This window comes from Pseudogymnoascus verrucosus (assembly GCF_001662655.1).
Source record: "Pseudogymnoascus verrucosus strain UAMH 10579 unplaced genomic scaffold scaffold_22, whole genome shotgun sequence".
NCBI classification, from domain to species: domain Eukaryota; kingdom Fungi; phylum Ascomycota; class Leotiomycetes; order Thelebolales; family Thelebolaceae; genus Pseudogymnoascus; species Pseudogymnoascus verrucosus.
The window spans coordinates 234205-255217 of NW_017263673.1; the positions used below are offsets into that span (position 1 = coordinate 234205).

General features: G+C 49.9%; 7 protein-coding genes across 7 annotated transcripts; 4 read left to right on the plus strand and 3 right to left on the minus strand.

Annotated features, from left to right (window-relative positions):
• Nucleotides 1–1518: 1518 nt before the first annotated feature.
• VE01_05349 (uncharacterized protein) lies at nucleotides 1519–2736 on the plus strand. The gene is made up of 2 exons (XM_018274813.2): nucleotides 1519–1839; nucleotides 1892–2736. The coding sequence occupies exons 1-2, from the start codon at nucleotides 1753–1755 to the stop codon at nucleotides 2582–2584; spliced, it is 780 nt and encodes a 259-aa protein (XP_018130320.1). The 5' UTR covers nucleotides 1519–1752; the 3' UTR covers nucleotides 2585–2736.
• A 3651-nt stretch (nucleotides 2737–6387) lies between these two features.
• VE01_05350 (uncharacterized protein) lies at nucleotides 6388–8342 on the plus strand. The gene is made up of 2 exons (XM_018274814.2): nucleotides 6388–6580; nucleotides 6844–8342. Exon 2 carries the CDS (start codon nucleotides 6924–6926, stop codon nucleotides 8148–8150), a length of 1227 nt encoding a protein of 408 aa, XP_018130234.1. The 5' UTR covers nucleotides 6388–6580; nucleotides 6844–6923; the 3' UTR covers nucleotides 8151–8342.
• Nucleotides 8343–8430: 88 nt separating this feature from the next.
• VE01_05351 (uncharacterized protein) lies at nucleotides 8431–13229 on the minus strand. Its single transcript, XM_018274815.2, has 4 exons — nucleotides 12481–13229; nucleotides 12044–12425; nucleotides 10439–11991; nucleotides 8431–10386 (listed from the first exon to the last, which is right to left on the minus strand). Exons 1-4 carry the CDS (start codon nucleotides 12668–12670, stop codon nucleotides 8621–8623), a joined length of 3891 nt encoding a protein of 1296 aa, XP_018130235.1. The 5' UTR covers nucleotides 12671–13229; the 3' UTR covers nucleotides 8431–8620.
• Nucleotides 13200–14024, plus strand: YIH1 (eIF2 kinase Gcn2p negative regulator; the record flags this gene model as incomplete). Its single annotated transcript, XM_018274816.1, has 1 exon — nucleotides 13200–14024. The coding sequence occupies one exon, from the start codon at nucleotides 13200–13202 to the stop codon at nucleotides 14022–14024; it is 825 nt and encodes a 274-aa protein (XP_018130232.1).
• A 726-nt stretch (nucleotides 14025–14750) lies between these two features.
• VE01_05353 (uncharacterized protein) lies at nucleotides 14751–16322 on the plus strand (the record flags this gene model as incomplete). The annotated part of the gene is made up of 1 exon (XM_018274817.1): nucleotides 14751–16322. The coding sequence occupies one exon, from the start codon at nucleotides 14751–14753 to the stop codon at nucleotides 16320–16322; it is 1572 nt and encodes a 523-aa protein (XP_018130233.1).
• A 423-nt stretch (nucleotides 16323–16745) lies between these two features.
• Nucleotides 16746–18619, minus strand: VE01_05354 (uncharacterized protein). The gene has a single exon (XM_018274818.2). The coding sequence runs from the start codon at nucleotides 18508–18510 to the stop codon at nucleotides 17056–17058; it is 1455 nt and encodes a 484-aa protein (XP_018130230.1). The 5' UTR covers nucleotides 18511–18619; the 3' UTR covers nucleotides 16746–17055.
• On the minus strand, nucleotides 18620–21003 carry VE01_05355 (uncharacterized protein). Its single transcript, XM_018274819.2, has 3 exons — nucleotides 20460–21003; nucleotides 19215–20404; nucleotides 18620–19165 (listed from the first exon to the last, which is right to left on the minus strand). The coding sequence occupies exons 1-3, from the start codon at nucleotides 20890–20892 to the stop codon at nucleotides 19073–19075; spliced, it is 1716 nt and encodes a 571-aa protein (XP_018130231.1). The 5' UTR covers nucleotides 20893–21003; the 3' UTR covers nucleotides 18620–19072.
• Nucleotides 21004–21013: the final 10 nt, after the last annotated feature.

The following is a 21013-nucleotide window of genomic DNA, read 5'->3' on the forward strand; positions in this document are numbered from 1 at the left end:
CATACTCGCCAGGTCATAACGCGGGTAGTTATAAACTTTCGTATTATAAGTTTCTAATACAGACCCCATGGAGGAGTATGGGTTCCATGACTATGGAACCGAAGCATTGGGGTTCATTTTTCTGAAGAATATACATTTTATAAAACTATCTACCACGAAATATTCAGGAGTACCTAATCCAGAAAATGTCAGCATATCCTGATGTGAGGCAGGTCAGTCTGACGTCCATATTTGGACAACGATATGCTTGAGGTCAAGAGATGGATGCATAATCAGAATATACTATGTACGATAATCCCGTCGCCGCTTCCTAATAACGGCTTTCATGTAATAGGGAACAATAATCATCATATTATGCTCGGTATTGAGTTGAGGTTTTGTGACTCCGCCGTCCTGGTTGCATATACTGCAGGGACATAACTTGGGGAGGAAGTAGGGCGTGGAAAAGTCGAAAATGAGAGACAGGGCTTACGATTGTGGCTGTTGGTAAATTTGGGGCAGATTATTGTTGACTAAACCTATATGCTTGGAAATTGTCAGTAAGAAAGTCGAAGACAATAACGAGTATAATAAATATATATGAAAGACATGGGATCAGAATGGAAGTGCGGCCATGAAGACAAGCCGGCCATCCGTTCCACAGAGGTGGTCAAGAGACACGGCGGCTTTAACCTAAAATCCCTTAATTCCTAGGCATCGTTTCCCATTTGAGAACTTTTTGAAGACAGAGAGCAAAGACAGATGAGGGGTGAATGGTGTAATACCTGCTAAAGATTTGTATTTATTCACGCTCATAGTAAGTAGCACCATGAACAACACAACCACGCCAGTTCAGAACCAAGACCACGAAGACCATGTAAACCAAAAGAGCGGCAGGGCAATGCCGCCAAATATGAGAGGAGGGCCCGTATAGTTCACAATCCTGGAAGTTTGTATGCTGATAGCATGGAATGTGGAATAGTTTGGCGCATTTGGTGGGAGTCAAAAGTCGGTGAAGGAAGGGACAGGAGGTTTGATCTAAAGTTCAGACGACAGTACGACGTGTAGAAATGTCTGGGCTTTTGGGGAGGATACCTGCCTCAGCATGAGAACTTGATAACTATGAGCCAAGGGATTGGGATCTAGAATCCACGATTCCAAGCTCGAATTTCATTCGTAGATTGTGATAGAATCTGTCTGGGGGTTCGAGAGGATTCACGTCTAGCATCGGTATGAGGAATCTCAAAGAGTTAATAAAGCCCAAAACTGGTATGGTTGTCATATATTGGCAGGGAATCAATAAAGAGGCTCAGAGAATCATAATGGTTCAGTGGCTGCAAGAGTGATGAAGTTAATTTTTGGACGCGTCGTCAAAATGTTTTTGGTATATGTGTGCTTCGGAGTGCGTCGGAGTGCATCGGAATATACTTTCCCCCTTACTAACCCAAGCTGTCTTAGCGCATTTTCCCCAGGCCAGGCACCACCTTCCTTATCTTATCATCTTTGTTGGTTGTGTTGGGGCGCTTCCAACCGCCTGAAGCCGTTTTGATTTCTTTGATTTCTTTGTCGATATGTTTTAAATACCCCGTACATAGGAAGGCCATCTTGAATAATTTGTGTTTTGGAAATTTACAATCGCTCTCTTGCACTCCCTGACTCACTCGCATTTGGTGGAAGCTACAATCCAAATCCTACCAAGAGGGGCGAGGCGAAAGTGAGACTTCACAACCCAACATATACTTTGAGAAAGGAACAGAACTTGTAACAGGCAAAATGCCAGGCTTGGGTGGAGATGGCACGTCCATTTCTCTCTCTTCTGTGCCTGAGAATGGCCAGACAGCTTTTGTCTATGGCACCTTGGTGAGCAACTCGTTACCCCGCTCTCAGAACCCCTCCATTGACGACCTCATAGATGGTCCCTCAGATTTTATACCGCGTCTGTTACGGTACCGAAAATCCTCTCCCGGAACTCGTCTCTCACCTGCGTCTTTCTACAGCACTTCTGCGAAACTATTCGCGCCGAAAGGTTCGCAATGCGGACTTTCCTGCTATCATTGCACAGAAAAACCATACGGTGCTCGGGACTCTGATAACTGGCCTTAGCAAGGCAGATGTGAAGTGGCTGGATCAGTTTGAAGGTGATATGTACAAACGTGTGTTTGTGAAGGTAGAGGCGCTCAAGGCCGAGGTGTTCGACGCACATGGGAACATCAAAGCGGAGGAGATGGAGAAGGTCAACGCATCCAAGGAAGGGGAAAGAAACATGGTGAGGGCGGAGACTTATGTTTGGGATCTGAGTAAGGACCGACTTGAGTGTGAAGAGTGGTTATTTGCCGATTTCCGCCGCGAGAAGATGAAGAATTGGGTTGATGGACCTGAGAATGATGGGACCGTCGACCACTACTACGATTCCGGAACAGGAAAGGGGAGCGAAGACGGCGATGGAAAAGAAGGGGTAACCGAAGTAGAGAAGGGATTGGAAATTGAAGAGGCCCACGTTGAAGACGAGGAACAAGAAAAGCGCCGGATCGCCTCGGTGGTCGCCGGCATCGCTGCAAAGGAAGCTGAGGACTGTGAATCGGATGCATTGAAGAGCGCAGTGTGAGCGGTTGGCTCCGACGAGCATCGACCTTGTATGGATCTAAATGCTCGTCCCGCAAAGACACAGTTGTAGATCTGAAATTACCCATAGATGCAATAGATGCTCAGCAATGTGTGATACGTAGAGAATTGGAAAACGTTGACATACGCGTGGAGTCAATAGCAAGTAAAAAAAGATTGGCAATTTCTTTCTCCTATTCCCAAGAGACAAAGAACCACAAGAGAGCTTGGGTTGAGATGGGAAAAAGCTCCATTCTCTTCGCCTACGTGTATTGTTGGTGTATTGTTGTTCGATCGTTGTTCGTCTTCCTATTCCCTCAGACCATCCTCTCATCTGCTTCCGACCCATATGGCGCGTAACGTCACAGCCAACCACCAAAAGGAATCCTTCTCTCATTTCACTCCTATCCCGTCCCGTCCCATCCCATTATCCTCATTTCTGTTTCACATCATCTCATGTATTATTATGCACATACCAATCATCCCATCTCACCAAACACAGCAGCAAACACATCGCCACGTCACCTATCTTTCCCGATTCTGGCGCAACTCGAAACGTGAAACGCATCACACGAATTCACGAATCACGAATCACGAATCACATATCACAAGTCGCAAAAGCCAGCAAATCACGTGGCTGAATATCAATTACTCTTCACGTGTGATCCATCGCACACGCCAGAGTTTCAGATCCAAGAGACGCAACGTTGACTGCTGGATGAGCCAGGTTCTTCTGGGGCCTGGCTGAGAAGCTTCTCTTGGTGACAGGACCGGAGATGATGGGTCGGCAAGGTAATTGATGGTTACATTCCGTTTCACGCCGGGAGCATCCGCTGTAGTATCACGATGATTTGAGCTCGGCGATGGAGTTACTCTATGACAAGGTGGATCGATGCATGGACAGCTCAAGATTCTGGAGTTTGACAAGGAAGAATATCTGTTTATGGAACCAGGTACATGACGAATAGCTAAATTACACGTCTAGGTGCAGGAAGGGACGCTGGAGAAGCTCAGATCTTTAATGTCAGACCCATAAAGGCAAATTACACAGCAGAAAGCCTTGACACTTGATGACAAGAATAGCACAGCATCCGCCGCAATGCCTCCGCAAAGCCGTGCCAAAGCCCTGATCACGATATCCACAATGGCAAAGCAAGGTCACGTTAAATTTCCCAGATTCATGCGTTGCCCAAAATATTGCTACTCTTCCCTGAGTCGATCCCCGACGGCGGCCTTCGGGGAGGGAGTATCGCCGAAGCACAGCCCTCGCCTATGAATTTCAAAATCACACTTTCGGTCTTTCGGCAGTACCAAGAGGTAACGGGCCATATGTCCCACCGAGGAAGTTGAAGACTCGAGCAACGTGATCTACGCGTAGGTGCATGAGGCGAGAGTTTCACCGACCTCTTCGCCCCAGATAGACCCGCAAACCGGTGGAAGTCTTGAGAAGGGTTTCTCGACAGAAGTGGGCCTCGAAGGGTACAGAAGCAAAAACCGAGAAGAGGCTGGGAGACGGACTTGCTTGGCGGCGGAGTCTCGCCTTCGTGGATCTCGAATGTCGCCGATCATGTTCGGCAGAAGTACTTTGTACGCCATCTCAAAGGAATATCTCAGAGGGACATGGAGAACCGAATCGCGTCCGCGGACAACGCGCCGAGCCCGCACTACCATGGTAATGATACACCGCGGTCTGTCAAATCGCAAGTCCGAGTCGTATTGTGGAGTGAGGGTACAAGCCAAGGAAACGTGAAGCCAAAGTGATCAACTTGACGGCGAGCACCACTCAACGGCTCAAGATGCCAAATTGTGCTAATCCCCCATTTCATCCTTTGTCCTATCCTCGACTTGGCTTTGTCTTATTCGACGTGTAAGTCGTATAAAATTTCTTATGCTGAGACGAGGCGCGGTTTCAGATACAGGACGGACGAATAAGGTGGCCACGAAGCGGTCTCGCTTGTTCGCGTCATCCTTGGCTATCCTTGGCCATCCTTGGTGAGGGTCCGGGGATTGGCAGGGGGTACTCGAGATGGAAGGTTGCATTCCCAGTGGTGGCTGGCAAGTGGGCCGTTGAGGTCCACCAGACGTCAGCCAACCGGTTTTGCGGGACGTACCACTGAGGGGAATCGACATGGGCCACACAGATGGCCGTTCTTTGTCATTTCGTAATCCCGTTTTTCTAGTGCGAGTCAAGGGCGAGCTGAGAGGCGACAGGGAAAACTGCCTGCCTGAAGGACCGTTATCCTGTGGGAGCCTGTGCCTTGCCTGTGCGTCCCCTGTGCATTCCCAGTGCCTTGCGCATTGCTGTGGGCTGGCAGTGGCTGTGTACCGCTAAACTCCTCCCTAGATGCCTGATCACAGCTGCTCTGGGGGAGTCTCGTGCAGCGGCGTCACCGGATTGTCATGCTGAAGCCTGATGACAGCTCAAGGGAGACTTATGCTGCGGCCTCCTAAATTTATCTTTCCAGCGTCTAGGAGTTTTGCGACGTTGGAGAACGCGCGCTTCTTGTTGGACTTTTGAAATCGCGGTGAAGAATCACGCCCGCATGAGGCTTTCGCGACACGGATTCCTTCTGATACCAGCCCTATGGGAGTTTGTGTGTAGGCGCACAGTGTTCACCGTCGCTATTATGAGTGGTGGTCTGGTTACAGTTGTGGTCATTTCCAGACGGCCGCATTCCCAGGCTACAGATGGGCCACGCCAGTGGTGGTTTGGTGCCCGATACGCTATTCCTGGTATTTGGTATCTTCAGAACGGCCATGTGCGAGGCCTGTTCATGGCCGTTCTCGAGGCCTGCCAGCTGGCTGGCATACCAGGATAAATCCTGCCCCACGCCACACCCCTGTGACTTCGGCTTCTGGGATTCCATTCGCCCCACCATTGAAAAATACCGCGTCAGCCTCAAGACATGTGGCTGAGGGGAAGAAGCAAGAATTCAGGTACAGTATCGACGCGGACCTCTCAACGGGCGAATTTTCATACTGTAGATACGAAGAAGAACAAGGCAGCTACGTATAGCTAGGCGGCACGGATTCATCTTGGTCAGGAACGGTTCAGTTGAGATAGGTGACATATTGCCCGTCCGGCTTGGGGGATAGCCACTGATTGACTGATACTCCTCGATGTCGTACCCATGTCGTCAACATGTGCACACCATCCAGACAAAGGCTACGCTACGAGTCATCAAAGGTGAAGACATGGTCGGGCTACAAGTGACAAAGAAACAAATCGTTTCAAACTTTTTACATGGCGCGTCCGCGTCGTCCTTCGGTCAGCCACTCCTATCGCATCTTTATCCATCATGTCTTTGGTTCCCTCCCGTGTCGTGGAGTCGTTGACATACTCGAATCCGCCCAGGATCGCTTCGTATCCAGTCAAGTCGTTTCCCGGGACTCCCGCTTGCACCCCCTGCCGGAACCTTGCGCACTAGCTTGTCAGACTTTCATGCGTAGGGGACCTCCATCGGACAAACCACATTTGCTCCACGCATACTCCGCAAATGTTCATGCTTCACCTCCCGGCTGAGCTCCGCCCACCGTGCACTCCCACTGGCCTCCTTCGCCATTTCAAGGAGTTTAGAGTAGCGCGCTCTGGCCCACTGCTGCAGGTACAACATATGTACTCGGATCCTGTGGATCCACGCAAGTCAGGAACCACTATGGCTCCCGAGACTTACTCGAGTAGTCAGGTCCCCAGTCCCCATGCTCTGTGAGTTTGCCTCCCCCTCTCCCCTCCCCGTCCCATCTCCATGCTATAAAGAACCCAGAAAGCCCCCTCTTCCTCTTCTTCCGTCTCACAAGTCCTTGGCGATTAAACATTCTTGTTTGCACTTCATTTTACAGGCTAGACCTACATCTCTTCAACGAATTCGATATTCGGAGATCTATCATTCCTTACTTCGTGCCTGTGGCATTTGCAAACCGTTACAATCCTTGATATCCACCTCACATTCCCTCAATCGCCAAGTCTAAAAGACTCGATCTTGCTTAAGCAACGTATACAGTATGTAATACCTTTCCTCCACTGTCGATCTCTGGTATCAGAGAAAATGATAAGATTATTCTATTGCTGTTTTGGGGGGGTATCAAAATTCACTCCAGTATTGTCTCTAGCGAGACAATAGAATTGTGTGTGGTGTTCTGGCCTTTTCCTTCAATAGCCTTATTGTTCCCATTGTCGACCTCGAACAATAGAACTCGAATATTCCATCCGATACCTGAGCGACGGTGAATACACCATAATGGCTGGCTAACATTATTCGTTAGCATCATTCACTTGGCAATATAAAAGCCTAGAAATCTTGTCTCTATCTCGTCCGGCACGAATCACCAACAAAACTATCAACATGCATTTCACATCTTCTATCGTCGCCACTCTTGGCATGGCCTCGTACGCGAGCGCCCACATTATGATGACCACCCCGAAGCCTTTCGGAAAGTCTACTCTCAACAACAGCCCTCTTCTCGCCGATGGAAGCGACTTCCCCTGCAAGCAGCGCGGTGGCGTCTACGACCCAGAGGGTGCCAGCAACCCCATGGCCCTCGGCTCCACGCAGCCTTTGAACTTCGTCGGCAGCGCCGTCCACGGCGGTGGATCATGCCAAATCTCTATCACCTACGATGAGAAGCCAACAAAGGACAGCGTCTGGAAGGTCATCCACTCGATCGAGGGAGGCTGCCCAGCACGTGGCGTCGATGGCAATCTCGGCGGCGGCCCAGACACTCCTGTCCCGGATGATTACAGCTTCACCATCCCCGAGGGCCTTCCAACTGGCAATGCCGTTCTTGCCTGGACTTGGTTCAACAAGGTCGGCAACCGCGAGATGTACATGAACTGTGCCCCGATCGATATCACCGGAGGCAACTCGAAGTCAAAGCGCGACACTGCTGCCTACGACGCCCTTCCAGATATGTTCACGGCAAACATTGGCAACGGTTGCACGACCGTTGATAGCAAGGATGTTGAATTCCCCAATGCCGGCGGGTCCGTCGAGAAACTTGGATCAGGTTCGCTTACGCCTCCAACGGGAAGCTGCCAGGCTGCTGGTGGATCTGGTGGTGGTGGTGGTTCATCCGAGGCCCCAAAGCCGACACAGTCCGTTGTTACCGCCCCCACCGGTATCCAAGGCGGCGTTTTCGTCACAGTCGCACCTAACGCAAGTGAAACTGTCGCCCCTGTCGCGACTTCTGCCCCAGTTGAGTCTGTTGCTCCCGTCGCATCCGCCGCGCCCGCTGTTCCCACGAGCGTCACCTCCAGCCCATCCGCACCCGCCGCTGTTGTGCCTGATGCAGGCTCTTCAGCAAACAACGGTTCTGACACCACCACTGGCAGCTCCGAGACCGCCGCTGGCACTCCTTGCCCAGGCCAGGAGGGCTCATGGAACTGCATCAGTGGAACCTCTTTCCAACGCTGCGCTTCTGGGCAGTGGTCTGTCGTTCAGGCCGTCGCCGCTGGAACCACTTGCGAGACTGGCATTTCTCAAAACATGAAGTTCGTCAGCGCCGCCAAGCCAAGACGCGCAATCCGTTTCTCCAACGAGCACGTCCGCCGTCACCTAGCTTACTCCTCGTGAAGAGCACATTAGATCGCAGGTCGATTTAATTGTGTATTTTTACGGATTGGGGATATTGGGTCAGGCGTTCATGGATTCACAAATTCTTGTACATAGTTTTGTGTTGTGTGTCAGAATATAGGGGGCAGAACAAGAAACATGTCTAGGAATTAAAAGATATGAATTCACTGAGTCAAATCATTGATTTAACTTACAACTCTTTATGAAAAAATTGTGACTTGTACTGTGTGTGAGGTGTGTGATGAGCTACTTTACGTGAGCCAGGTCAAAACTTGAGCCTCCAAAATGGAACCCACTCCCAACTAAACCCTTTTGAGCGGGCTAGGTACCCCTGGCATCTACATCCGCACAATATAACCATAGTAATTTCATTGTATTAAAGTGGTTTGATTAAATATGATAAATTATGAGTAGATTTCGATGTATATGGTTTCAGCAGTACCAGCTGGCATATTCAAAAAGAAACCTTGCTAGATCCAAACTCGCGGTTCTTCAGGAGGCAACGAGCGTCCAAGTCGCCATTTTCGCCTTTTCACATCTGGATTCTTGCTCTTTAAAGGCACAACAAGAGGTTCTTTCTCTATCCCTACATGGGTACGGCCATCAGCTCCCTTGAATCGTCCGTATCCATATCTTGTTTCTTGCGATTTCTCATTTGACCGGTTGCCATAATCTTGGGCCGCCTGGCTGGCTGAAACGTACGCGATAATTGAGGCGATGGACAGCGGCATTCTCGGAAGGAATCGACGTGGCCTCATTGCGTAATAGGCCGCAAGAGTTACTAGTTGGAGAACTAAGATGGTGATAGATATGTAGAACATTGTAGGTGTCATAAATATTCGAGTTTGCTTGGTGTGGATCTGGACTGATATAGTAGTATTTGCTGGCGCTTTGTTAAACAGCGTCGTATCGAAGGAAAACATCACGGCAGCTAGTAGTTGAAATAATCCAGCGAAGTGCGGGATAGTTGCTGGAATATCCGGCACGGGCGTTGCTGGGTTGATCAAGTCTGAGGAGTTGAGTTGGATTTTCAAAAGTGAGTTCATCCAGTCTATGGCGAAGGTGTCATTGTGCCATCGATAGGGGTGACCGGTGCGTGGTAGAAGCATTGTCGATGTTTGCGCCATTAAAGACATAATTGCAGATTCCTTTCCATACGGCCGAAGATCAGTATCGAACTCGCCTACTCTTGTCGAGGAAATAATCCGTTTTGTAGAGTCGACGGTGACGTTAAAGGAAGCTGTTCTGAGTGTTGGTAGACACCGCATAAATGCTGTTTCAAAAGACCTCCCGTTAGTTGTGTTGGTAGAGGAAATGCCTTGCCTCGTCGCGGAGTTGGCGGGACCAATTCTGGCCCAGCCAGCAACAATGACGGAACTGCAATATCCGTTGTCAGGTAAACTGCTACCTGTAGTGTTTGATAGCTCGAAAGGAGACAAAATCTCGAATGCACAAGTATCATTCGTCCAAGATTCGGTGAAAATTTCCCCATCAGTTTCGAGAATACTGGAACATGTTACATTGCCCCCATCGGCAAGTTTGTGGACCACACTTAATTCTGTAAATGAACCATTATCTCTTTGGCGAAATACTAGCGTGTCATTGTCTCCTTCTTGGAAAATTTGCTCACAGGTAAGGTCGACGCCAAACCCCCGAGTTAGAGCCGAATATCCATCAATAGATAGTTGCTCCTCAGAAGGCTGCTCTGAATCCGGCAAGTTGAAAGGAAGGTAGAAAAAACTGTCATCAACCCAAGGCGGCAGGGTTGCATTCCCTTTAAGATTTGCTAAGGTAGCATAAAAGTGGTCGTAGTAAGCGACTATATAAAACGACGAGGCACTTTCCTTTATGTTAGGGGTTCCATTTAGAGCGGGATTGTAAATTGTTGTTGAATTGGTGGGGAGATTTGTATCTTTCAAGGACTCGTTGAAGATCCCGCTAAGTGCTACTGCAAGCACGTTCATGGAAATGGCCATGACGCAGACCGTTGCCAAGAGGAAGTGGCCGGACCTAAGAGCTCGCCAGACAGCAAGCTGTGGTGGAATTGATGTATATCTAGCGTCCACTGTCGAATCCGGTTTCGCCTTTCCATTCCGTAAATCGGTAAATGGTTGCAGAACGCATAATAGTCGATTGAGGAGAATCCAAAAGGGCTCGTTGATCGTCGCAAATGCTGTTGGCACTAGATTCTCTAGAATAGAGAGAACAAGTGGGTTGCTTGACGGCCTGGCCAACCCTAGCATAATGTCAGTACAAAACCTCTTATAGAGAATGCTCGAATCAGTTACCATTGAACTTTGTAATTTGGTGATATAGATATGACAGGGAGGCAATGGCTAATATTATAACAGCTCCCGCTATGGCTCCTGTGGTAAACGTAAGTTCAAAAGGCCGAACTGCCTGAGACTGTTCCGGGCAGTCGATATTTGATTGAAATTCGGCAAATTTGTCAATATCTTGTCCAGCCGCTCGTTGCATAGATTCTAAGCGCATCTCAATAGCACCTCCTTTATTGTATGCGTTTAGGCGATACCTATGGCCGCGAAGCCTTTCTCCCAGCAGTTGGGAAGTTAAGGTACCACTGTCATTGAAACCCCGCAGCGGTTCCTTAGTGTTGCAGACAAGTCTCATTATGTCGGAGATCGAGGCTGGGTCTTGTGTCATGTTCGTCTGACGCTGTTGATAAACCAACCACAAAACACAAGTTAAAATACCAACAATAGCCAAGAAAACTTCAACGACAATTGAAAAAGACCTCACAAAAATTATGCTGCCGGGCTGATCTGTTATCAATCCAATCCGTTCGTTTGTTGTTGGTTCCTTAGGAGTTATCATCGCCGCTACTGCCATTGAGAATAATAACTTGTGCGCGGATTCAAACGCCTTGTGCATCTGAGAAGGATCCGCAAGGTCCGTTACTTGACCAGAGCTGGCTGCCAGTCCGAAGCCGACCATATTGTGGAATGGCCATGATATATTAAACTTGAGCAACCTTGGTAATTGCTGAACAATTAGTATATTCGGTAAATCGTCTCCCAAGGGCCTGCCGACCTGGTACTGCGAAATACCTGTCCCCATTATGTACTCGAAATTTGTGATGTTGAAATCAGCTTCGGGTAGAGGCAAAGCCGTATTTGGGACACTTTTATCATCGATATTCATAACCGCACGGCTAGTTGCGTTTACTGTCGCAGTGACAGGCTGAACATGATATGTTGGACGACAAAATTGAGCACTAATATTGCCAAATTTCCTGAATGTGGTATTTTCAATGTATTGTGATTGTCCCCACACCGCGAGAAAGTTGTGAGAGTGCTCGATGGTGCAATTTGGGTTCTGTAATGCCCAGTCGTTGTTAGGGTCATCAAAATATGGGATATACATGACCGCAAACTTCGCAGATGAGGCGCCTTGCGGGGAGATTTCATAGGTGACACATCCATTTCCGTCGTCAAAAATCCACCCATTTGACCTCCCGGGTTTCACAATTGCTGGGGTGCAGGTAAGGTTGGTATAGTAGGCGAGCGTGGAAGACGACCATGTATCGTTTCCTGAAGATATGACGTCGCTAGTGGTAGGAGAAAATGGCTGCAATGCGTACTCCTTTGTCGTATACGCAGGTACCTTCTGGTCTAACCAAGATACACCATACGCAGTGTTGAGGAACTGAGAATTGAGAGCAACTTTCTGATTCTCCAAAGGCATGAAAGATCCGGTGGCAGCCATTAGTGCCTCTCTGGTCCGGGTAACTGTACCCGTGGAAAATATGGCAGACTGGAAAGGAACAATTGCCCACGAAACGAGCATCATGGTGCTTCCAGTAATAAAAACAGCCCAGTGTCTGCAAATCGTTATATTAGTAGCCGCTGCGTTGTATGAACAGGACGACTTACCTGCGGCGTGCAGCTCGTATCGGTACAAATGGCAAGAAATCAAACGGATATTGCAATAGTAAGGAATCTTCTGCGGCCGCACCATCTGGCTTGGAAAGCTGGAACCATGGCTCAAGGCGTTTGCTGTCCAAGTCAATCCAACTCCAGATTATACTGTAAATAACCGCTATCACAGTGGGGAGATAAAGATATGACACCGTTGCAATGGTGGATATGTCGTCGACTGTGGCTGCGAAAGCAAGTCCGCCACCATTCGAATTATTTTTACCGACACTGAGATACGCCAAAATTTCGAGTCCAATTATCATCAAAACTGTCACAGTGAAGATGCTTCCTAGAACTGGGAACCGCAGTGTTGCCGGTTTCCAAAGGGGTTTCCGCCCTGGAGTTGCCGTTAGCGACTTGCAATTGGGATTCCCATACAGGCTGTGACTTACCAGTGGCCCCATCCGTCGTGCTGGCCCATGATGTTGTTTTTGATATCCAAGAATTCCACGAGGACTGCTTTTTCAACGGATTCTTGTCATCCTTGCGAAGTTCCACCTCAATAGCTTCCCATATGGGAACCTTATTTCCATTAGAGTCGTAGCGAGGTTGTGACGAGTCAACGACATTTGGAGGGCTCATGGTAAAAATGAAGCAACCCAATCTACGGCCGTTACTCCAAGTAGATGCCAAAAGAAACCATCGACCAGCGATGCAACGCAACAGAAGGACGAGACAACAGAATAGGAAAAATGCAAAATAAGAAACGGTGACAAAAAGAAAAAGCAAGCACTTGAAGGCCGAGGTGGATAATATATAGCAGACAGACAGCCATATCTCGAGCACTCATGAGGTGGAGATGGGGCTGGACCGCCCCTGTTCGGCGTATTGCTTCATACTCATCCCAAATAACGGGGCACCGGCCATATTCATTGGCCATATCTGCCAGTCTCCATATTGCCTAGCATATGGCCCCTCCAGGTTGCAGGATGAACCGGGCTGGAGAGTGGTCGTTGTCTCACATAGGGCTTTCCGCTTCAAAAATAGAGATAAGCGCCCGGGACGCCACGGGACGCCATATTCGCCGTAAGCGAGACCAGTGGCGGCACGCCGTTTTGCGCCCGCCATAACCACCAAGCCTCTTGCGTTCAGTAACCGACACCCCGGCAACATGAACGAAGACCTCGAAAATGAAATTGAGGCGATCAACTCCATATATGGTGATGATACGCTAGTGGCGGTGGACCAAGGCGTCTATGTCTTGAATCTGCCTAAGCAAGACACCTCGTTTAGGGTCCAATTCCCTGAAGATTACCCAGATGCGCCACTAACCATTTTGGGGACCCAGAAGTCGGGGGAGAATGCTAGAAAGGGACAAGCTGCCTACGTTCTCGATGTATTCCGAGATGCAGTGGGGAGATTGTTCCAGCCCGGCGAGGTTTGCCTTTACGATGTTATTGAGGACGTAATATCATGTCTTGAGTCCGCCAATGAGGAGGAGCTTCATGAAGCGGTTGACGACCTTAGTCTCGGTGATACCCCTGAACCGCCAGTTGACGCCACCGGAGATGAAGCGCCCCCTTGGACGGTATCAGATGTCGTGGTGGAGCTCAAATCTGTCTTTGTTGCACGATGCGCACCAGTCAGATCACCTGACCAAGCAAAGCAATACCTCCAGCATCTACTTGATTCAGACAAAAAGGTTGCAAAGGCGACCCACAACATTACTGCACACCGAATCAAAGGAGATAATGGCGCCACGTACCAAGACTGCGACGACGATGGAGAAAGTGCTGCAGGAGGCCGGCTGCTCCATCTGATGCAACTCATGGACCTATGGAATGTCACCGTTGTCGTGACACGTTGGTACGGGGGACAAAAACTCGGCCCGGCTAGATTTGGCATAATTAACACTGTTGCTCGAGATGCATTTGTGAAAGGCGGCTTCGTGCATGAACAGGAACCAACGTCGGGCAAGAAGAGGGGAAAGCGATGAATCGAGATGGGTTCAGGACGACTCCGACGCCTGTGACGCTGTGGTACTATGCGAACCAGACGTGCCTTGCAGGCTGGCTACGTGTCTGAATAACCAGGGCGAGGTGCATATAAGGTTTCAGATTGGCTGAGCGAGGCCACTCAACGGCTGTTTATCCTGTCCTGGTATACGGGTTTTACTAAGATGATGTTGGGTGACCTGGGAAACGGCCCGCCAGCCACGTTTTGTTCCAAGACAATGCAAGGCGTTCAGGAGGCTGCCGCACCATCAGGAAACTGTGTGAACGTGAGGTGATTACATGAGTACCGACCTGAAGTCTAGCCTGAAGCTCTGCTGAGATCGCGAGATGAGTGGGGGTAATTCTCCTCCTTCGAATACTACTACGTCACTCACAAGGACCAGTATAATTAGACAAATTTGCCACTCTAGGCAACTGGCATACAACGAAGGCTAAAATAAATAACCCAAGTACATATGCCTGTAGACTTTATCTATTCAGGTGAAATAATATATGCGCTTCCTTTGGTGAATCATGAAGGTGGGTGGATTGACTGCTAAGCGCCCGGAGCGAAGCTTGGTGGGGGCTATCCGCACACGGACCCTTGATCTCCCTTTAGCCACCCGCCACATCGTCTTAGGGATCCACCCAACCCTGGCTTCCCCAGATTCACCGCATCTCAACAAGAACCGCAAACACCCCAACTCTCTACGATTCAATGCTACGACATGCCTTCTTCCAACTCACCCCGTGATGACGGCGTGCCCGATTCCGCAAACTCTACCGAAAACCCGTTCGTCAGATTCAGAAACAACGTCGATAATCATGTCGGGTCAGTGCTCCAGGGCATCATCGGCTTACCCACGATCCTCTCGCGAGCTCCCAACAGCGACAACGGTCGCTGGGCTGGGTTAGAAGGCGACTCACAGCGAACCCAAGACGATTCGAGATGGCAGAACCCCCAGAGCAGTGCTGCTGAAAATACATCAGATGGGGAGGTTGAAATTCCCGTTAAGAAGTTTCAAGGGCGATCACCAGGAGGCGATGATGCATTTGGGCCATCACACCACGATGAGGACGACTACGACATCTTCTCTGCATTTGACGACTATATCATTGAACGCATTAAGCGTTCTACAAGAGGACACCCCTGGCTAGAGCTTCAGCCCGGCGACAAATTCCGTTGGCGCTACGAATCATCCGATCATGGAGTACAAGAGGGCATGCAACAAAGATTGCATGCTTGCCTTATACAGGCGCGGACAACCCGTGGGGGCGTAGAACCATCGGAATTTCCGCACAAGTCAGTGGTGCCTTATTTGCTGTTCTCGTCTTACTCGCCGCTAAATATGACGGATATGCCGCCACTGCGACCAAATGATGACCCTTGGGGTTGGGATAAGGACCAGTTTACTTATTGTGACGCCTTCGAGGACCTCTTACGAGAGAGCGCTGGCAAGCCAATGCGAGATATATCGGGTTCTCCGTTAGAAAGAATGATCGACTCAATCCACAAAATCAAACCCGACTGGCCAGGCCCACGATATGGATTATTTCCCGGCGCCGTTACAAGAATGTCTCTCGCCGATATTGGCATGATGTGGATGGGATCTCTGGTGGATGAGAACATTTTGCAAGAGGATCCCATGCCTGAGCAAGTCCACTTCAACCCATGGTTTGGGGAAATACGTACTATGACGCCTTCCCCGATAGCGGTGTTGCTTCGAACTTTCCAGTCACATATGCAACAGTACGGACTTTCCCAATCACATTTAGAAGAGACGGAACAAGATATGTATGACCGGTTCTTCGCGGCTGGCTCAGAGCCTGCTGGAGATGGCGAGCGTGTCGGTGGCATCGTTCACCAGCTTTTAGCCAGGCTAGAATCAGAAGGACAGGGTATTAGGGATGTTTTCGCTGGCACCGATACCACAAAACGAAGTGAGGTATCCGAGCAACCCTCCTCAAGCACCACGCACGTTGAAAGCTCGAGAGCCAGTGGTCTCGGATCACCTGCAGGAGCAACATCAACGAGTGTGCCTAGTAGCGAACGAGTGGTTTCCTCGTCGACGTCCACAACGCAGCACACCGACCAAGATGGAACAGTTCGGACAACGATAGTCGTCGAGAAACGCTTCGAAGACGGACGAAAATCGGTTTCGGAAACGTCGCATATCCAGGCACCGTCGGGGGAGAAACAAGTACGGAGAACGGGAGATGTAGGGCGGGTTGATAGCGAACCCGGTAAGGATAATGGCAGAGGCGAAGGTGGGAAGAAGGGGGGATGGTTCTGGAACTGAAATATTAGTATGAATCTAGGGGTTGCTGTAACTTGTGATCATTATGGAGGACTCTCCGGGGCGTTTGAAAGCGTTGTGCAACAAATTTGAATAGGTTTATCTATATATGATACTGAAAATACGAACGATATGAACAATAAGTTGGGCAATACGCAGGTTTATTAACGTATAAAACTATGATATGAATTTAATAATCTTCTCATCGATATAAACTATCAATTCCGCAACCGGCCCCCCTGTTCCCATCCCTTTCCTACAACCCAGTTTTATCCCGAGGAAGCTACGACCGAGCTCGCTTCGTAATCGTTCTTTCCCTAGTATACAGTCTGAAAGTTTCGAGGAAGCTGCAGCCGACGTTGCTTGGTAATCGTTCTTTCCATATATCTTGCTTGAAGGTTCCAAGGAAGCTACGACTGAGCTTGCTTGGTAATCGTTCTTTCCATATATAGGGCTGAATACTAGCTCTACCAGTCTTGAACCTTAAGTCTAACTGTCACTGGGGGCTTTTGAGTCGCAATTCTGGGCCAGCGCGTCGAATGCGCTCTGATATGACGGCCCATCGAGGCCGAGCCTCAGACCCCCGAGCGAAGAACTTGTCATTCTTTGGCGCTGAAAACCCTGGATAGTTCGAATCACATATCAACCTTGACCTCTGCACTGGCTCCGATCTCCGGCCCCTTAATTCCGAACGAGCGTCTGTCTCTAATAATCTCTTAACAGCCCCCCTAGCTGCTCACCCATCTTCGCGGTTCACACCCTTGCCTTTCCGATCGCTCCGATCATTATCCTGTGGCCCCAACAGTTGCCTCAAACTGCCCTCCGCACTAGACAATGCCTTCTGACGCATGAATTCCTGCGGAGAGACAGGTCCATCGCCATTCTCAGACGTTTTATTCCACGGGAGCCAACTCGAGAAATTCGCAAGCACAGATGCCCTGGTCTCGGGCTGATCGATCGGCATTGAAAATTTCGCGTGAGGGGTAGTTGTTGATGATTTAGGCACGTATGGCGGGGGTGCTATAGTTGCTGGAGGGGCGGGTGGTATGGATTCCCCTTGGATCTTCCGCTCGAGTGTGTTGCTTGTCCGTGGAAGTAGAGGTTCGCTGACTAGAGACGATGGATTGGCTCGGTGGGAACCGGCTTCGCTGCGTGAAGCTTGCGCGCTATCCATGACCATCGAAGCAAATGTTGTAGACTGTGAGCGTGCTTGCTTGTGCTTCTGTGTCGATTTCCTTCGACCGTATCCGCTGCCGTTAACTTCGGACTGCTCAGCATCTGCATCCGCGTCCGTAGCTTCTTCACCCCTACTACTTTCGCCAATCAGTTTCCGGGCCTGTCTCCCTCTTACTTCTTCTGCGAGCGCTCCTGCGCTCTTCTTCTTTGCCTTCTCTTCCTCGCTACTCCTGCTGCTTGAATAAATAGTTTCGAGAGTATCAAATGCCTTTGATTTTGGTTTCCTCGCCCCTCTTGCCCTTCCTGCAAGAGTTGTCCTGCCAACCTCTTCGTCTCCTACGGGTCGTAGGAATGCTTCGCCTTCACCGTGAGGCGGCATGTGCACCTCGTACTGGTTGCTCAGGCTGTACCTGCTCCTCGCACAGATCTCGGCTATGCGATCCAAGTCATCTGCCACAGAACCTTGGATGCTATCCATAATCCCCTTAAATGTAAAAGCCTCGACTGGGGGTAGCTCGGCCTTCGTCATCTTGTAGATTGACTTCTTGATCCGAGGCGAGGACGGCTGTCGCGATGATGGGCGCGAGGAGGGAGAGGAGTATGTCCTCACGATCACGGGCTGCGAGAACGTGGAATTACGGGCGCTGGCAGACTTCGTGTATCGATGAGACGAGAACTCCGCATTCGCGGGATTGGGAAACCTCGACGGAGATCGCGGTGGCGTGGAAGCGTGCAGCTGGTGGAGCACTGCGAACGGACGCTCAAGGCTCGGGGTGTGTTCGCCTTGCGCAACCCCAGCGGCGCCTTCGACGAGAGATATCTCAGCCTTGGATGAGCTGGAAATCAGGTGCGAATCGCCGCTCCAGAGATTCGCCTGGAAATTCAGTGGTAGCGACCGCCTCCGATGGTGGGAAGCCACCGAGGATCGTGTCGCTTTCATAGCCGCGCCGTTCTGGCTGCTTACTGCCGCGTGCGCCATTTGCGCCGAGTCAGAGCTCGAGTTTGTGACTGCCATTGTGCAGCGCCTCGGCGGTGCTCCAATATAATTCTCATCCGGACAGGGAGACAAAGAATTGTTGAGAGATGGGCGGATGGGAGCACCTAAGTAATGCAAGATGTGCTGTTCTCGCACGGTGCAGCTGTCAGGGTGGCAGGGATGCGGGGTCAGACAGCGGGGATTGGTGCGGCAACGTCATGAGTTCTATGCGTGAGGGAACAAGCGGCCATTGATAGGGAGAATATAAAAAGTCGGAGAAGGCCGACGATTTGATGGGTCGAGGACTTGTATGCAATATATCGATGTGATCGGATATATACGAATCAACTTTGCATTTCTCCATATATTTTGCCGTGTTTCATAAATCATCTTTTAAGCATGATAAAGCCGCAAAGAGCCAATATAGATAGAGCACGATGGTAAACTGCAATTGGGTATTACTTCGTGCAAAAATAGTAACAGACATCATAAGTATTTTTCTCTCTTTTTGACTTCAAAATGTGATGAAACAATGCCATCTTCCAGCCTTGCATTGCGTATATTTCAACATACTCATCTAAGGCCAGTCATAGCCTCACGTTTACAGATACGCAAGCGTATTATCTTCGTTGATTCTTCCAACTATCCCCAAGCTAGCCTCGCCGCCAACAACGGCAGGTCCTCTGGCAACAACCTTGGCATCGTCAGCACAGTGTCACATCAGTGGGGTCAAGTGAGCTTACCTCTCCCTGTATTTCTTCGTCTGTCACCTTCCTATGTTTGGTATCCTTCAACAACACCTCCACGCTGCTGACAGGTGCTCCGAAGTGTGAGTATTGTCCGGGCTCCTTAGGATCGACTCGGTAATCGTAAAACGAGGTCTGTGTCACTGCACCCGCAACCTTTGCTGCAGTTAAAGCATAGACGACACGCGCACCTGTGAAGATCCTCAAGTCATTCAACGCCAATGCGCTCAAAGGCGGCGAGTTGCCACCAGCCTGCTCAGAGACGAAAACCAAGCGCAGCTTTCCTGGAGTCGTTCCGATGGATGGCCTTAGACCATCGTTAAATCGTGAGAAAATGGAGGCAACCGGCATCACACCGTTTTCGGTGAGCGTGCGGGTTTGGAACCAGTGGATCAGGTTATACACAACATTCGACAGTTTGGCTGCGGTGTTGGCATGGACCTGAGCAAGCGTATGTGCTGATGCTACGATGATAGTAGGAGCGACGGCACGGGTGGCATTGCGGAGGTCAGTTTCACGGCCAGCGACTGAGTTGAGGGCCAGAGAAGCATTGTAGTACAAGGCGGCTAGGGTAAGGACGAGGGTGTAATTCGAAGAAAGCGAGTCGGCTGGGAAGAAGAGGTCGGAGGGACCAATTTTCTGGGTGGTGGGGATAGCAGAGATCTGGGCGGAGATGGCGGACACAAGATTGCCATGAGTGTATTCGACTAATTCCCCTGGCTCGTGAATCTCAGGAAACCAGAACGAAAGGACATTCTTTGGTGTGGTTTTGTCAAGTGGCGGAAGCTCAGCGGAAACGTTAGATTGTTCTTCAACAACCTCCTGCCATGTAGAAACGTTGATTGCGCCCCCAGATCCCGTTGGGATCTCGTCCCAGTCCAAGTGCTTGCTGCCCTCGTCGACCACCCAGATCAGGTTCTTCAATCCTGCATAGTCCTTGGTGACTGCATCGAATGGTAGATTTCCCACAGCTGTAACCAATGTATCCGCCTCAGAAGTCCTTAGCATATCAACAACAACATGCCCGGGTTGGTCGTAGGGTAAAAGGATGGGCGTTAAATCGTAGAATGTGCACGCAAACAGCGCTGCCAGTAGTTCGATTGAGTTCGGTAGGTATATTGCCACACGGCTTCCTCCATGGTGCTTGATATATTGGCCGATAATGTTGATTTGTTTCGAGACCTTATCTGTTTTACATTAGACCAGTGTAACTACAGAACGGAGGCCAGAATGTAAGCTTACCAAGATCATGGTCAACGGTCTGCTCCGTGCCTACGATTGTAACAATGCGTCCCTTCTCGCCGGTAGGATTGCCCTCGGGATCAGTCCTCCCTTTAACAGCCTTCCTCCATACGTCTCTCAGATCTCCATTGCGGCCCCTCGACCACTTGTTCTGTCCTGGATCTTTGACATTCAACCCAGTGTTTAATTCCATGCCATGGGGCGAAGAATGAGACCTGTAGACAGACGACTCTCCCGGATTTCGAACTGGTGAAGGTTGCGCCTGGCGCGACAGTAGCATAGGGTGGGTATCGGGGTCTCGTCCCCAGACCGTGAGGACCGTAACAAATATGATAAGGCCGCCGACGAGGCCGGTGGAGTAAACATCCCAATCGCTGAAGATGCGGGTGACGAGCTCGTCCGTGGCGAGCAGCATATTATCGAAGGTTACCATCTTGCCGGCTATGAGTTTGAGCTGGGCAACAAACGTTGAGAAAGAACAAGTTTACGACACATGAGATAGCTGCAAGGGAATCTTGTAGAGCTTGGTCGATGGGCACTGATGTAGCACTCTC